Raw genomic sequence first — 16,811 nt, forward strand, 5'->3', positions numbered from 1 at the left:
TTGTAGCAGTGTTGTTAATAACAGCTTAGAGTACAGTGTATCACAAAAGTGAGTACAACCCTCCCTCGCATTTCTGCAGATATTTAAGTATATCTTTTCATGGGAAAACAATGACAAAATGACCATTTGACACAATGAAAAGTAGTCTGTGTGCAGCTTATATAATGAAGTTCATTTATTTTCCCCTCAAAATGACTCAAAATATAGCCATTAACATCTAAACCCGTGGCAACATAAGTGAGTACACCGCATGGGAACTACTTAAATCTCTAAATGTCCAGATTGAGTACTGCTTGTCATTTTCCCTCCAAAATGTCATGTGACTCGTTACAGGAGTGCTGTCAGCACAACAAGACATTTTTTTTTAACATTTAACATTTAATTACACTGTTAAATAAATAATTTAAAAAAAAAAGTTTAAAAAGTGTGTCGTACTTTTTTTTAATGAAAAAAATCAGTTCAATTCAATCAGTTAATATAAATTTCTTTTTATGTGAAAAATGTTATAGAATGTATAATAACGACGTAATAACGAACATGAAAAGTAACATCTGTTACTTTGCTGAGTAACTAATTACTCTTACAATGAGGTAACTGACTTACTTACTAAATTACTTTTTGTGAGAAGTAATTTGTAACTGTAACTAATTACTTTTTTAAAGGACATTAACAACACTGCCCTGTAGTGACATTAAAATACATTGGTACCTCGAGATCCAGTCGCTTCGACACACAATCTTTTCTACATCCGACGTAAAATTTGACTCACCAATTGTTTCTACATCTGACGACGTCCTCGAAATACGACCATTCATGTCAGCAGTTTCGTTTTTCCGCAAGACAGACGCACGTTTCATTTTCTTGTGAGAGAAATCAACATGAGTTCTATGAATGTTAGTGTAGGTGCTACAAAAAGGAAAAAAGTGCCGCTTACTATTGAAATGAAGATGGAAATAATAGAAAAATATGTGGTGTGCACACCCGTGAACTGGCTCGACAGTACCGCTGTAGAATGCCTGCGATCTCGATGGTCTTCCTCCGACCTCCGTTCACCAGTCTTTATAAGTTAAGGTGACAATTATTATTATTGTAACATCGCCAAAGGAATCGCAAGCTTCGTCAGGTTTTTAATCATTCATTGCAGAACTTGTGCAACACATGCCAACAACAGAACATGAAAAGTGAAAGTTAAAAATCTCGTTATGTCAGCCACGCGGCGCGTTCAGGTACACCACGCAAAACACAACCGCCGCATTAGAACCTGATTCGGTACATTATTACAGGTATTATCATTATTATTATTATTCCGATTTTTATGTATAATTTATTTGTTTTGTTCTGTGGAATTGCTATTTGCAATAGTATCAGCAGTATTTATTAAGGATTTAGTGTAGGTTTTCGGGCTGTGGAACGAATTAATGGAAATATAATGTTTTCTTATGGGAAAATCTTGCTCGACATAGGACCATTTCAACTTACAAATAAGGTCCTGGAACAAATTAACTTCGTATGTAGTGGAATCACTGTACTCTGATCTTAATATGGTATGTAACTATCCCCATCCAAGTGGTGACAACTGACACCAACTCTTGCTTTTAGCTCAAAGTTAAATTAACAGCTAGCAAAAAACTGGCTAACTAGAAAATGTGAAACAAAACTGTAGTTTTGTCCTCATTTTTTGTAATGTAACACTTTTATAACTAGAAACAGATTGTGTAAAGGCACATCAAAGAATAGTGAAGACCTTAAAATTTTTAAATTGACTCTTTAAAAAAAAAAAAAAAGTACAGTGCCTCCTCCCTCAATGTGATATGACACTGTACAGTAAAGGCAATGTAGATTTTTTTCACCGTCCTATGGTGGTCGTTATCACAAGTGTGACAACCAACCTGTGTGACAACTAACCTTTATCTCCCCTAATTGGTGCCGCTTCGTTCATTTTTTGGTGAATCTCAACACCTAATCGTCCAACACCAAAACATTAGAGTACATTTAGATGAGTTAGTGATGAGCTGCTTGCTTAAAGCCCATCAGCTTCTAAATTGCTTGCAAAGAGAACGATCTTCAAGCATCGTGAAGTCTGGAATTCGTCATTCACCACACGAGACGTGCGCTGGAAAACATCTTCTCCTTCTCAAATATGGTGGGAATCCCCTCAAAGGCAGAGCCCTGCCAAAATGGGATGCACTGTGGTCCCACTGCCACTTTTTTGTTCGTTTGGAACTTAAAAAAAAACATGTATACCACAGTGATGCTAAAAAAGTCACTTTGTTCTGTAGAACAAATCAGAAAACTTTCTGGTTGTTTGAACAGAAACAACATTTGTGAACATTGTTTTTTGTGTTCAAGAACAATAAATCTTGTTTCAAGCCCACTCAGGGAACCAGCCGTCCCAACGACTATGGTATTTAACATCTAACAAAACACATGACCTCTTACTGTAATACCCTAAAAGTGGTACGGTTGAGTTACTCTGGAAAAATACACGTTATAAAACAAATCTCTACTGAAGTTCATCTATTCATAACTGTGTGATGGTGGTATCTGTAATTTTGATCCTTTTGTATGTTTGGAAGATGTTTACAAATGATAATGAAACTGACCTTGTCATTGTCATTCCAGAACCACGCACACGGTTGTATCGTCTGCCGCATCATCTACCGCTCTGATGAGTTTCACCCGCCCATCCTGCCTCCACGCGCCGACCTGGCAGTGGGCCTGTACGGCCAGTGGGCAAGCCAACGGTGCGAGGTCCGTCCAGAGGTGCTCTTCCTCACTCGTCACTTCCTGTTCCACGACAACAACCACACATGGGAGGGCTACTACTATCACTTCTCCGACCCCGTGTGCAAGCACCCCACCTTCACCATCTATGCCCGCGGACGCTACTCGCGCGGACTGCACTCAACGCGTGTCATGGGCGGCACCGATTTCGTCTTTAAAGGTGATATATTTTGGTTTTCATGTCAAAGGGTCAAAGTTCATAGTCACAGCAATGTCAAAACTCATGCAAATAGCTGAATTTTCTAACACTATTCATCTGGTGCATTTCAAACTTGGGGCATACATACAGTGGGGCAAATAAGTACCGTATTTAGTCAACCACTAATTGTGCAAGTTCTCCCACTTGAAAATATTAGAGAGGCCTGTAATTGTCAACATGGGTAAACCTCAACCATGAGTGACAGAATGTGGAAAAAAAAAAGACAGAAAATCACATTGTTTTATTTATAAAGAATTTATTTGCAAATCATGGTGGAAAATAAGTATTTGGTCAATACCAAAAGGTCATCTCAATACTTTGTTGTGCACCCTTTGTTAGCAATAACAGAGGCCAAACGTTTTCTGTAACTCTTCACAAGCTTTTCACACACTGTTGCTGGTATTTTGGCCCATTCCTCCATGCAGATCTCCTCTAGAGCAGTGATGTTTTGGGGCTGTCATTGGGAAACCCGGACTTTCAACTCCCTCCACAGATTTTCTATGGGGTTGCGATCTGGCGACTGGCTCGGCCACTCCAGGACCTTGAAATGCTTCCTACGATGCTTCCTACGAAACCTTTGTTGCCCTGGCTGTGTGTTTGGGATCATTGTCATGCTGAAAGACCCAGCCACGTCTCATCTTCAATGCCCTTTGCTGATGGAAGGAAATTTTCGCTCAAAATCTCTCGATACATTGCCCCATTCATTCTTTCCTTTACACGGATCAGTTGTCCTGGTCCCTTTGCAGAAAAAACACCCCCAAAGTCCTCTTCTGGATCATCCAAATGCTCTCTAGCGAACCGCAGACGGGCCTGGACATGTACTGGCTTCAGCAGGGGGACACGTCTGGCAGTGCAGGATTTGAGTCCCTGGCGGCGCATTGTGTTACTGATAGTAGTCTTTGTTACTGTGGTCCCAGCTCTCTGTAGGTCATTCACTTGGTCGCCCCATGTGGTTCTGGGATTTTTGCTCACCGTTCTTGTTATCATTTTGATGCCACGGGGTGAGATCTTGCATGGAGCCCCAGATCGAGGGAACTTATCAGTGGTCATGTATGTCTTCCATTTTCTAATAATTGCTCCAACAGTTGATTTCTTTACACCAAGCGTTTTACCTATTGCAGATTCAGTCTTCCCAGCCTGGTGCAGGTCTACAATTTTGTCTCTGGGGTCCTTCGACAGCTCTTTGGTCTTGGCCATAGTGGAGTTTGGAGTGTGACTGACTGAGATTGTGGACAGGTGTCTTTTATGCCGATAATGAGTTAAAACAGGTGCCATTAATACAGGTAACGAGTGGAGCCTTGTTAGGCCTCGTTAGAAGAAGTTGGACCTCTTTGACAGCCAGAAATCTTGCTTGTATGTAGGTGACCAAATACTATTTTCCACTCTAATTTGGAAATAAATTATTTAAAAATCAAACAATGTGATTTTCTGTTTTTTTCCCCACATTCTGTCTCTCATGATTGAGGTTTACCCATGTTGACAATTACAGGCCTCTCTAATCTTTTCAAGTAGGAGAACTTGCACGATTGGTGGCTGACTAAATACTTATTTGCCCCACTGTACATAGAAGGTAGATTGAGATTCAGTGGTTACGTTTCTGGTGATTTATTTTCACATTGTGTTAGATAACCCAAAGTCAAAAATGTATTTTTACCCAAAACACATTGGATTGAAGATATTATCAAGATCTGCAATTATTTTGTCAATATATGACTCAGTGTGGTGTCATCAAATAAATCCTAATCAAGGGCGTAGGTTTAGTCTCAACATTTGTAGGGATAATATAACAGCATAACATGCATGTACATTTTTTGCTCGGGGTGGGACATTAAAAAGACCAAACAGATTGGGTAAACGTGCTGCATTTCTCATTAATATGAACCTAATTAATTGATATGCTAAATCTGGGGTGCTCATTATGTCCGTCATGATCGACCAGGCGATCACAACACTAGTGTGGGTAGCTTGCGGCATTAAAAAAAAAAACATTAAATTTTTTTTTTAATGTACATAGTTAATTATGATTATGCTGTCTGCACGTTGTGTTGTGTGAGCAACATATGAGGTTATGCAGCACCCCTCTCTAAGAAGCTTCTTTCTCACGTTATTCTAGTTCTATAGTTTCCAGCAGAGTTCACAAAATTTCTCACAGTTTAATTACCGTTAACAGTAGAAAACGCAAACAAAAGGACACCTCTTGAAGCAGCTTCCTACTCGAGTTTTGCAGGTTAGCAAGTTCACACAGTTTAATGTTATGTTAACTCTGATGCAGGTCGGACTTTCAGTAGCGAAATTAGTGGTGTGTTGCCCACCTCCACAACACTGGCTTCTTTTTGAAGTACTTACAGTGGCTGCTGGCTGAAAAAAAAAACTTCTAATGTCCCTCCTCTTTGTAGGGGGCGGAGGAGGCAGCATGTTGTCGACATGTATTTCTGTATGGGCTGTGTGAGTGTGAATGTGAGTATGTATGTTGGGGGTGGGTCAAGTCATCAGCCAATGAAACGTGTGTTTGAAGGTGAAAAAAATAGGCCGACACATTCAGCAAGTGAAAAGGGGTCAATGTATGTTTGAACATAATGAAAATAATTCACTTAATAATGGGTATGGGAGGACTTAAATAAGACTTAAATTTAAAAGACCTATGTAACAATACATCATGCATATAAGGTTTGTGGGGACATTTTTAGCATCCTGAAAAGTTGGTAGTGTTCTGTCCCTACCGTTCCGATACAAACCTATGCCCTTGATCCTAATACAAAACATATTCTGTAGCTTCAGATGTTCATCAAAAAATAAAATTGTTTTGCAGCACATTGAGTCATACCTCAAATTAAAGTCTTGATGAGTCCAATCGAGATATGTTATTATTATGTCGATATGGTCTAATATGATGACATACTAACCCAGAAACATACTTATTAAACTCACAAATCACATGACACTTCCCATGTAGATACTTTGGCAGTGAAAAGGTCACAAATCTATTTACTACAAAGGTCACTGAGTCATACCTCAAATTGAAGGTTTTGGAGCGCTCTATCCAGATCTGTAATTATGTTGTCAATATAACCTAATCCGATGACATGCTAACCCCAAAACACGTGCAAGAAACTCACAAATTAAGCATCATTCTAGATTCCTCCCAAGTTCACATCGTATCGTATCTATAATTTTGTCAATATACTGTGTGATGACATATTCATCTAAAATAACTCAAGATGAACTACGACAGCCCGGCTCGCTTCCTAAATATTCTAACAGCCCAAAAACAAAAGACACACGCCCTGCACTGGCTAATTTTGAACCTACAGGCAACAAGAAGTCCACAATTAATTAATCAGCGATCGATGCTTATACAGTGCATCCTTGGAATATACCCAACCAAATTACATTCCACAAATATCTGAGGGGAAGCAATTTTGTTGTCCTCTCAACGAACAACATTTTTTGAGACCTCCCTCCGGGTGGTTGGAAAATAGTTTAACCGTTTTAGGGATATTAGTCACTACACTGGATATCTATTCAAAAGTTATCATTATCTTAACTCATACTCTGCCAGACCAGGCTCACAGAGTATGGGTTGTGGTAGTTAGCAAAAGAGGGAAATTGATATTGACACCTACTGACGGCAATAGATGTCCAATCCATTTTAACTGGGTGGGTATTACAGTCAATGGCAGCCAAAGAATTAAGATATATGAGGCTACAAGAGATTTTAAAAAACAAAAAATTCCTAAAGCAAAATACACATGCTGGTTTTAATTCATGCCTTCATTCTTCTTTTTCCAGTTGAATAAAATTTGTTTTATTTTTTTAAGTTTAGATTTTTTTTAACTTAATTTTTTCCATTTACAATTATTTATATTGATTTTTCAATGCTTAAAAAAAATCTTTATTCATTGACATTTGACTAATTGTTTTTTGTTTTTTTTAAATAGTTTTTTTTTCCTTTCAAAAATGGGCCCTTCAATGTATTCATTCATTTTACTGCCCATGACAAAATAATGTGCTGGCAATACTAACACCACAAACAGATGTCAAATGGATTTGGATGGATACACTGCCCTCTAGTGGCAAAAGTGAATATGACAACTCATTTAACATGGCTGGATCCAGCTGCTCCCTGTTAAGAACAACAGAAGTTTTTGCTCGAGCTACTACGATTTTTTTTTCTGCATTAGTAATTTAGTTCAGAGGTATATTTAGCAGTTTTTTGAGGTAATGTGTTGGAATGATTTGTAAAAAGCATTGTAAATAAACAAACAAACAAAAAAAAAGAAGCTGCCGTTTTATAGTATTCAGCAGTTTTTTGAGGTAATGTGTTGGAATGATTTGTAAAAAGCATTGTAAATAAACAAACAAACAAAAAAAAGAAGCTGCCGTTTTATAGTATTCAGCTCGAGGACCTTGGCTATGCAAGTTACCCAATAGTTCTTTTGTTGTACTTTTATCCTTATTCCTTTTTTTTTTTTTTTTTTTTTTTTTTTTTAAATACCGTTTAGGTCTAAACTCAGGGATTTTAATTTATTTTTAAATGCGTTTTTTGCTCTTGTGAAATGAAAGTGCAATTCTGCATAGTTCGAAAAATCCCAGGAATTTTGTATTCCCATTTAATGCTCTTTAGAAAGGGCAACCTTAGCAAGCTTTTGTTTTACATCTCTTAAAATTTATTCTGCAACACATTAAATGTTCCTAATCCGATTACTTGATTGTTTTGACTGATTAATCAATACTACTTAAATAATTGATAGCTGAAGTTCAAGTTTCATGTACAAATTTAAATGTGCTGTGATGAAACGTTGTGGCTTTGAGTACTACACAACAAGATGCTGTATTTTTTTTTTATTTATTTATTTTTTTTTCAAATGTACAATTTTTCCGTGATATTAGTAAGGGATAAACTTCGGCAGGGATATTCATACTGTCACAGTGATGGAAATTACTGCACATGGCTCTGGGGTGGTGCCCGCGCTGCGTCTCCGCTTGTCTGCGTGGCTGTGTTTGGTGGGGCTCACGCGCGGCTGGATGTGATTGCGTGCGCTCGGGTGGGGGGGCCCCGGTGCCAGGATTGGCAATGGGGCAGCATAGGGTCGGTTGCCGACAGGCTAACACTCACAAGGGATTCACACGATTACTGGTTTCTAAATCACAGAGCTGATTTGTGTACACTCCACCCCTCCCAATCACTTATCTTATAGACTCCCACACCCCCCTCCACTTCTTTCCCTGGTCAACAGGCCCCCCGCATGATGTCAACCGGAAATACATCTAGCTGACGATAACACCAACATATTCATAGTTAGTGTAGGCGTTCAAAGTATTTCTTGTTGTTGTTTGTTTGCTTTCTTTTCTTTCCCTCTGTTCCCCCATAACACCTTCCTGTTCGCTGCTTTTTCATAATAAACAAGGTATGTTGAATGATCACAATGGGAGTAGGCCTATGTCATACTCTCAATGTGAAACATTAAAACTGTTCAGACCAACCGGACACTTATACATTCATTCTCCGTGTCAAACAGCTGAACAGGACAGGTTTAAAAAAAGGAAATGATTGCACATTAACTCTTTTATGGTGTCCTTTTACTATTACTACATTACAGCTGCAACTCTAAGGAAAGTATGATTTATCTGCGATTCAGTTGTAATGTGTTCATGTTACACAAACCCAAGCAAAACTGGGCCATACTGCAAGTGATACCGTATATAACTTGCAGAACAGGGGTATGAAACCCATGGCTCCCTAGCCATATTTGGCACTTTCAAATTGCCTCATAAATGAGGATTGACCTGACTTGTAATGACCAACTTTGCCAGGAGGCGGCAATACCTTCACACATAAGAACCTCATACACTATCAATACAACAAACGTGGATATACAGTATTGTAAATCTACACGGTTAGCCTGGTGCTGTCCTATCAATTATGTCATTGCTTTCTCCCTCTCACAGTGAACCACATGAGAGTGACGCCCATGGACTTTGCCACCACTTCGCTGCTTAACGTGTTCAGCGGCAACGAGTGCGGCGCAGAGCGCTCTTGGCAGCTGGGCGTGGAGCAGGATGTGACAGCGACCAATGGCTGCGTGGCCCTGGGCATCCGCCTACCGCACACAGAGTATGAGCTCTTCCGCATGGAGCGCGACGCCGGCGGACGCTACCTGCTCTACAACGGCCAACGGCCTAGCGATGGCTCGAGCCCGGACCACCCGGACAAGAGGGCCACGTCCTACCAGCTGCCCCTGGTGCGCTGCTCAGCTGGCGCCCAGATGGCAGGACGCAACTCGGGTGGGGACGATACGCCACTCCGGCTCCGAAACGGTGGCGGGAGACACCACGGAACCTGTGTTGTGATGCTCCTTGTTGCTATCATGTTTAAAATATTGTCGCTTTAGGCCCACAACGAACACTTAGGTAGAGCTACAAGTGGCCTTAGGTGGCTATTGTTGAACACTAAAATGGAACAATAGTGAAGATTCAACCTAAAGGGCCACATAAAGGACTCCATATGGATGTGCATTGCAGGCCAAAAGAAGTTAAAGGAGCCAGGAGTCAAAGACTTTTCCCTAAAAAACTGCACTTTAGGTGGAGACACCCAAAGATGGATTCTGATGTATATATGATGTGATATACATACTTCCACCATGTTTTTTGTTTTTTTGTTTTTTTTAAAGACAAGAAGAGGAGCTGGGGAACCATTTTCCCATATGAGGCCATATACAGTCACAAAAAGTCAGGGGATATCGAATGAAATTTCAAGATGAACTCAAAATGTTCTAACATCTTTCCAGTTAAAATAAATTGGACCTTCTCTAAACATTGTTTATAACATTCTGTGGAATGACCCCCCCCTCCCCCCCCCCCCCATCTAGAACTTTTAGCATTTTTGTCCTCTAATTAATGTCCTAGGGGCATTTTAGATCAAAGATTTACCGTAATTTCTGAACTATAAAGCGCACCTGATTATAAACCGCAACGGCCAAATTTCACAATATTTTAGAAATAAATCCAAATATATGCCGTACCTGACTATAAGTCGCATGTGTCCATGTCTTACATTGGATATTTACATAGATGTTAGGCACAAATATTTCATTGATCAAAAATATATTAACCAGATAAACATGGATCAACATCACCAACACATGTTGTCTGAATGCTTAAAAATAAACTTTAAAAAACAGGTCATTACATTTGCAAAGATATTTACCTTACCCTCTAAATTTGAAATGGATGAAATCATCTTAAAAACGGTTAACAGCTAGCGCTAACCCTTATATAGCAGCTTTGTTGTAGCACACAGTTGCAATAAAGTCCTCTGAGTGCCAGTTGAAAACGGCTAATCAATGCTAGCATCGCGTTCTCTTGTAGCAAATTGTTCTTTTGTATCAGATGGAGCCATATACATCTTTAAAATCCTTGAGTTTTTGAGTTATGAGTCTGACGACCTTCTGGCAAGCTTTATCGGTGCTAGTGTAGCGGCTATGTCATGATGGCAAAATTTGGAACGCCATTCTTTTAAAATATGTCTATCCAGTTTTATTTTTTTTAACAAGAAAATATTGCTTGTCAAAAAAAAATCCATAAATAAGCCACCTCTTTATAAGCGGTTTATAGTCCGAAAAATAAGTTATGTCAAAATGTGAATAGTGAATGGAACGCAATCAGGAAAAGTGTTCATTCACTGATCCAACATGAGAATTTTAGCCATTCAGCTCCCATTTGAGAACAGAAAGTTGTACAAAATGTACTGAAACACTTAGACATTCCAACACCCCCCCCCCCCTTTGAGAAAAAAAAAACAACAACCCTATTGTCATTAATGTATATTATATACTGTATCCAAATTAAGTTTGGTTTCCAGAACTGGGCGACACATAAAACAAGTGGTTTGCATAACAACCTCGCAGGTCTGGGGTTTGAATCGCAGCTGGATGGATTATTTTTCCTTTTTATTGCATGGTAGGCTGGATTATTTTTCCTTTTTATTGCATGGTAGGCCATACAATATGACCCCACGTGTTGTTACCCATCACTCAAACAAAAAAGATCTCTTTTTAGCGATTTAATTCTGTATTGTTAAAGAAAAAAAAAAAAATTACATCATATGTTGTCATAAACTTGACTACAATTGCACTTACTGTAACATGTATGTTATCAAGAGAGCAGGGTAATGAAAATACTGTAACAAGATGGCGCGGTTCTGATGAACTCAACCATCATTTTTACATTAAAGTGAGATTTTCATTTCATGTTGAATTGTTCACTTTAATCAAACACCGTTTCCATGAGGTTAAGTGGGGTTCAAAACAGCTAACCCATGCTGAATTTGAGGTGATCTGGAAGCAATTGCCCAATATATCCACTGGGTGTCAGTATCGCCTTGGTATTCAATATCCTTAGGGTTGACTCACAAATTGAACTAAAGTAAAATAAAATCTCGAAGCTGTTCGGGGGGTCAAACGAGTCATATATGCCGTACAAGTGAAAAAATAAAAATATAAGGCTAATACTGAGAAAAACTAATAAGGTATACACTGCTTGCCAAAAGTATTGGCACCCCTGCAATTCTGTCAGATAACGCTCAATTTCTTCCAGAAAATGATTGGGATTACAAATGCTTTGGTAGTAATATCTTCTTTTATTTTGCTCGTAATGAAAAAGCATAAAAGAGAATGAAGAAAAAATTAAATCATTATCATTTTACACAAAACTCCAAAAATGGGCCAGACAAAAGTATTGGCACCCTCAGCCTGCTACTTGGTAGCACGAGCTTTAGACAAAATAACTGCGAACAATCGCTTCAGTTATCCATTAATGAGTTTCTTACAATATTCTGCTGGAATTTTAGACCATTCTTCTTTGGCCAACCGCTCCAGGTCTCAGATTTGAAGGGTGCCTTCTCCAAACTGCCATTTTCAGATCTTTCCACAGGTATTCTCTGGGATTCAGATCTGGACTCAATGCTGGCCACTTTAGAAGTCTCCAGTGCTTTCTCTCAAACCATTTTCTAGTGCTTTTTGAAGTGTGTTTTGGGTCATTGTCCTGCTGGAAGACCCATGACCTCTGAGGGAGACCCAGCTTTCTCACACCGGGCCCTACATTATGCTGCAAAATTTGTTGGTAGCCTTCAGACTTCGTAATGCCATGCACACAGTCAAGCAGTCCAGTCCCAGAGGCAGCAAAATAACCCTAAAACATCAGGGAACCTCCACCATGTTTGACTGTGGGGGCTGTGTTCTTTTCTTTGAAGGCCTTGTTTTTTTCCCGGTAAACTATGTTGATGCCTTTTCCTAAAAAGCTCTACTTTTGTCTCATCTGAACAGAGAACATTCATCCAAAACGTTTTTGGCTTTCTCAGGTACAGTAAGTTTTGGCAAACTCCACTCTGGGTTTTTTTATGTCTCTGGGTCAGAAGTGGGTTCTTCCTGGGTATCTTACCATAAAGTCCCTTTTCATTCAGACGCCGACAGATAGTACGGGTTAACGCTGTTGTACTCTCGGATTGCAGGGACAGCTTAAACTTGTTCGGATGTTTATTGAGGGTGTTTATCCACCATCCGGACAATCTTTCGTTGAAATCTCTCGTCAATTTGTCTTTTCTGTCCACATATAGGGAGGTTAGCCACAGTGCCATTGGCTTTACACTTATTGATGACACTGCGCACGGTAGACACAGGAACAGTCAGGTCTTTGGAGATGGACTTGTAGCCTTGAGATTGCCCATGCTTCCTCACAATTTTGCTTCTCAAGTCTTCAGACAGTTCTTTAGTCTTCCTTTTCTCCATGCTCAATTTGGTACACACAAGGACAGAGGACAGAGGTTGAGTCAACTTTAACCGATTTTAAGGGGCTGCAAATGTGATTTAGTTATTGCCACCACCACAGGTAAGTAACAGGTGCTGTTAATTACACAAATTAGAGACGAATCACATTATTTTTCAAAGTGTGTCAATACTTTTGTCTGGCCCATTTTTGGAGTTTCGTGTAAAATGATCATGATTTTTATTTTCCCCCATTCGCTTTTGTGTTTTTCATTGCAAACAAAATCAATGAAGATATTACTACCAAAGCGTTTACAATTGCAATCATTTTCTGGGCGACATTGAGCATTATCTGACAGAATTGCAGGGGTGCCAATACTTTTGGCCAGCAGTGTAACAGTTTCTCCTGGGGAGACAAGACGGAAAAATACTGATACCTAGTGGCAAATTACAAATCGATGGGCAAATTATAGTACACTGTGTTGGAGTAAGAAAAATGGTTGGGTACTATCTTGGTTAAATTTAATTTGGAAGCATCATTGATGGTTTTAAAAGCCCTGTTTGATAACTGGTATTTGTCTCTTAAGTCTATTGGGACATTTTTAATAATTTATGGCTATAAATAACTGACGTGACGCTGCCATTGATGACGTTTGACGTCCAATAATCCAAACCATTTTGACAAGGACAGCAACTGTGATTATTTATTAAAAGAATTAGAAATGGGAAAGTAATTGGATTTCAAAAAGCGAATACTGTTTTTTCCCTTTTTTAAAATTTATATACCGGTAGGGCCCGGGGTTACAAGCGAGTTCCGTTCCTACGCTGGTGACATAAATCGAATTTCTGCATAAATTGGAATTCACCCTTTAAGTACCTCTAAATTTCAAAATAACTATCCAAAAAGTCCAAACGTATTGTATTTTGTTTAATGATGGAGGATACACTGCCCTCTGGTGGCAGCGTAGGGTCTGGCTGGACTGCCGCCTTGTATGACTGAGCAGACTCAGACGTCTGACACAGATAAAGGCTAGATAAAGGATAAATAGCTTTTGCCCACATAAGGCTGTAAGTTGTTTCACCAAATACATGTTTGTGTATGTATTTGTAAGTTAAGTTTAGAACACAGTTTGTGGAGTTATGGTTGAGCGATTTGCTATGAGAATTGTAAATACATTAGCATTTGTAGCATTTAAGCTAGGGGCTAGGGCTTTCATTAGGCAAATTAGGCTAATTTAATGTACTAAATTTACATATTCATCCGACTAGATGGACGTTTGAACAATTGTTTTGTGTCAAGTGTTTAATTGTTAAAATGTGTGTCGTTTTGAACATAAGTGTAAATATGTGTTACAGCTTTACAAATTGTCAAAAGGAAGTAAAAAGCTTGCCTGGCACTACCAGACTATTCTCCCTGTATTTTTCAAACACTGTGAGAAGAGTCTGGGACCTATCTCCTTATTGGCCTCTCGAGCCCGAACGAGATCATCCGTGCAATCAGATTTGTTTATTTGCGTGACGTCTTCTTAACGAGCAGCGTCACTCTTGCACATTGGGAGTCGTCTCCAAAACAACACAGATGGCGAACGGGAGCCGAGAATATGTTCCAATCCATGGTAAATTCAGTTTTAAATGACAAAACACAGATCGAGTCGCCAAAACCAAGTCTGTCTCGTGCTAGTCATTTTGAATAAACTTCTCCGCTCCCTTCGTATGTTTATTCCCTCGCGCTAGTTTGTCGCTTTATCAACGGCACGTCCACACGTCATTGATTGGTCCACTCCGCAGTCTGTTTGCTGTGGCTTGCTCTGCCCTGGGAATTTGATCCGCCAGACTCTACAGCAGGAACAGTGGTGAGGCCGGTGTACCAGGCAAGTAAAAAGCACAATTGCCTTGTTTGCTGTCTGTAAAGCTGAACAACTTTATGTTTAGTGAGGCCAGAACACGTTATATTAATAAAATAAAAAATGAGATACTGTGAGGTGCAATAAGATACTGTTTCTGGGGGAAAAAAAAAAAAAAAAAAAAACGAGACAAAATGGCGAAAAGGACTCATGCGTCGTACAGTCAAAATTGCGCAAGTCGAGTACGTCGTAACCTGGGGATTACCTGTATTATATTTTAAAATAAGTTAGGATATGGCTTTTTTACTATTACTACTATTTTTCATCAATTTAAAAAATAGATATGGCAACATATCCTGTTTTTATAAGCAAATATTCACGTTGTCTTGTATTTTTGATTATAAAGAATTATACACATATTAAAATTACATGACGACAATATTGACTAAGAAGCGAGTTATCTCTGCCAGCACTCGCAGTTAAAATGGATTGGACATCGAGCGCAGGTTTTTCAACCTTTTTTGAGCCACTTTTTCAATTTAAAAAAATGCTAAGGCACACCACCAGCAAACATTTCCTTAAACTATATTAACATTCAATACACAAATTTATGATAGGAATCAAACATGAAAAATAAATTTTATAATCATTATTTATACTCACTCAGTGTGACACCTGGGCTTCTGTATTAGAGAAGGTATCACTGCATCCATGCTAAAAGTTGATCACACTATGTTAAGTTCTTCTTTACATTCAAGCATAAATCCAGAGGTGAGTAGAATTGAAAAGAAAAATTGTACTCAAGTATGAGTTGCGTTACTTCAATATTATTCAACTACAAGTAGTCGTCCCAAAAATCTAAGTACAAGTAAAAAAGTATTCCATGAAAAAAATGACTCAAGTACTGAGTAATTCTTTATATCTTATTGATTTTTAAAATAGCATTTTTTTCTCGGCATAAGGTCATCTATATGAAGTTATTATTATACTATAACTTATTAGATGACCATATTAGGCAAAAAAATCAGAATCATCGAACTCTGACTGGAAAAAATAGAAATTAAAATCACCCGTTGCAAGAGCATGACTGTCCTCTAGTGTAGTGATCCTCAACCACCGGGCCAGGGACTGGTACTGGTCTGTGGCGCATTTGCCAATCATTTGTTAATGACCGCAATCTGTCCTGTGCCTCTAAGCACATTAATATGCCTGTTTACTCTATTAACTAATCCGAGTAGATATTTGTGTACATGGCCATCTAGTGGTTGGCCGCCATTATTGGGGTGTTTGCACAACTTTAGCAGCCCAGCGTCAGTCAATGTAAACAGTAACGTGAGCTGCTGTTGGCTGTGTGTGCAGTTTTTTTGTTTTTTTTTACTGGGGAAAAATGCCACCTGCTGAGCCAGAAGAGGAGCCTACAGCCAAGTTTATTCTGCATAATATGTGGCTGAAAGCTAGCAAATGAGGAAACAAAAGCGAATGCAATGACAGCACCATACCTCGTGACAAACTCTATTGCCAAGAAACCTTTCACGGTTGGAGAAGAACTCAATATGCCTGCAACCAAGGATCGCTGCAGTCAAGTTTTAGGAGAGGCCGCTGTTAAAAACGGTTGATTCAGTGTATGGTGAGTTTTTGTCTGCAAAAAATGTTTGCTTTCAGCCCCGTTGTGTTATGTTTACGGTCATTTTATGCCACGCATTGCCGTTCCGTTAAAAAAAAAAAAAAAAGGGCCCACATTTCACCGGTCCATGGTGCAAGAAAGGTTGGGGAACAGTGATGTAGTGGATAAACACATTTTCCATGATGAAACGATAACTCGCTCTGCTTTTCCGTGGTCTATCTGCGCCAAATAAAAACTAGGACCGACTTTGAAATCCGCACTTTTATTTTTGACGGCAGCACTCTTATCTGAAATGTCTTTTTTAACGGCGCTTTAAAGACACTACTTGTTGTGATGTTAGAACACCGATGTGATCATAGGACTGGACAGGAAGCTTGTGTTGTGTACTTGTGTGTGGTGATGTATGTCTTGTTACATCTAATTGGTACAACGGAGTCATGTGATTATTGTTGCTGCGTCTGATTGGTGAGACTGTGTGAGCACCTGTGCTGGTAAAAATAGAGGGGGGGGGGGAAATAAAGTAGCGTTTCTCCTTCAGAAGTCTACTCAAGTAAAAAGTATGGCGTGGTAAATTTACTCTTATAAGTACATTTTCTCAG

At 39.1% G+C, this 16,811-nt stretch overlaps 1 protein-coding gene across 2 annotated transcripts in view; it reads left to right on the forward strand.

Annotated features, from left to right (window-relative positions):
• Window positions 1-9,723, forward strand: part of LOC130929912 (protein APCDD1-like) — an 85,914-nt gene extending 76,191 nt beyond the window's left edge. For both annotated transcript variants that reach the window (XM_057857534.1, XM_057857535.1), the window contains 2 exons: window positions 2,623-2,944; window positions 8,933-9,723. In XM_057857534.1, the coding sequence (XP_057713517.1) occupies window positions 2,623-2,944; window positions 8,933-9,375 (765 nt within the window). In that variant the 3' untranslated portion in view covers window positions 9,376-9,723. The remainder of the gene's footprint in view (window positions 1-2,622; window positions 2,945-8,932) is intronic.
• Window positions 9,724-16,811: the final 7,088 nt, after the last annotated feature.

This window comes from Corythoichthys intestinalis, chromosome 14, assembly GCF_030265065.1.
Source record: "Corythoichthys intestinalis isolate RoL2023-P3 chromosome 14, ASM3026506v1, whole genome shotgun sequence".
NCBI lineage: Eukaryota > Metazoa > Chordata > Actinopteri > Syngnathiformes > Syngnathidae > Corythoichthys > Corythoichthys intestinalis.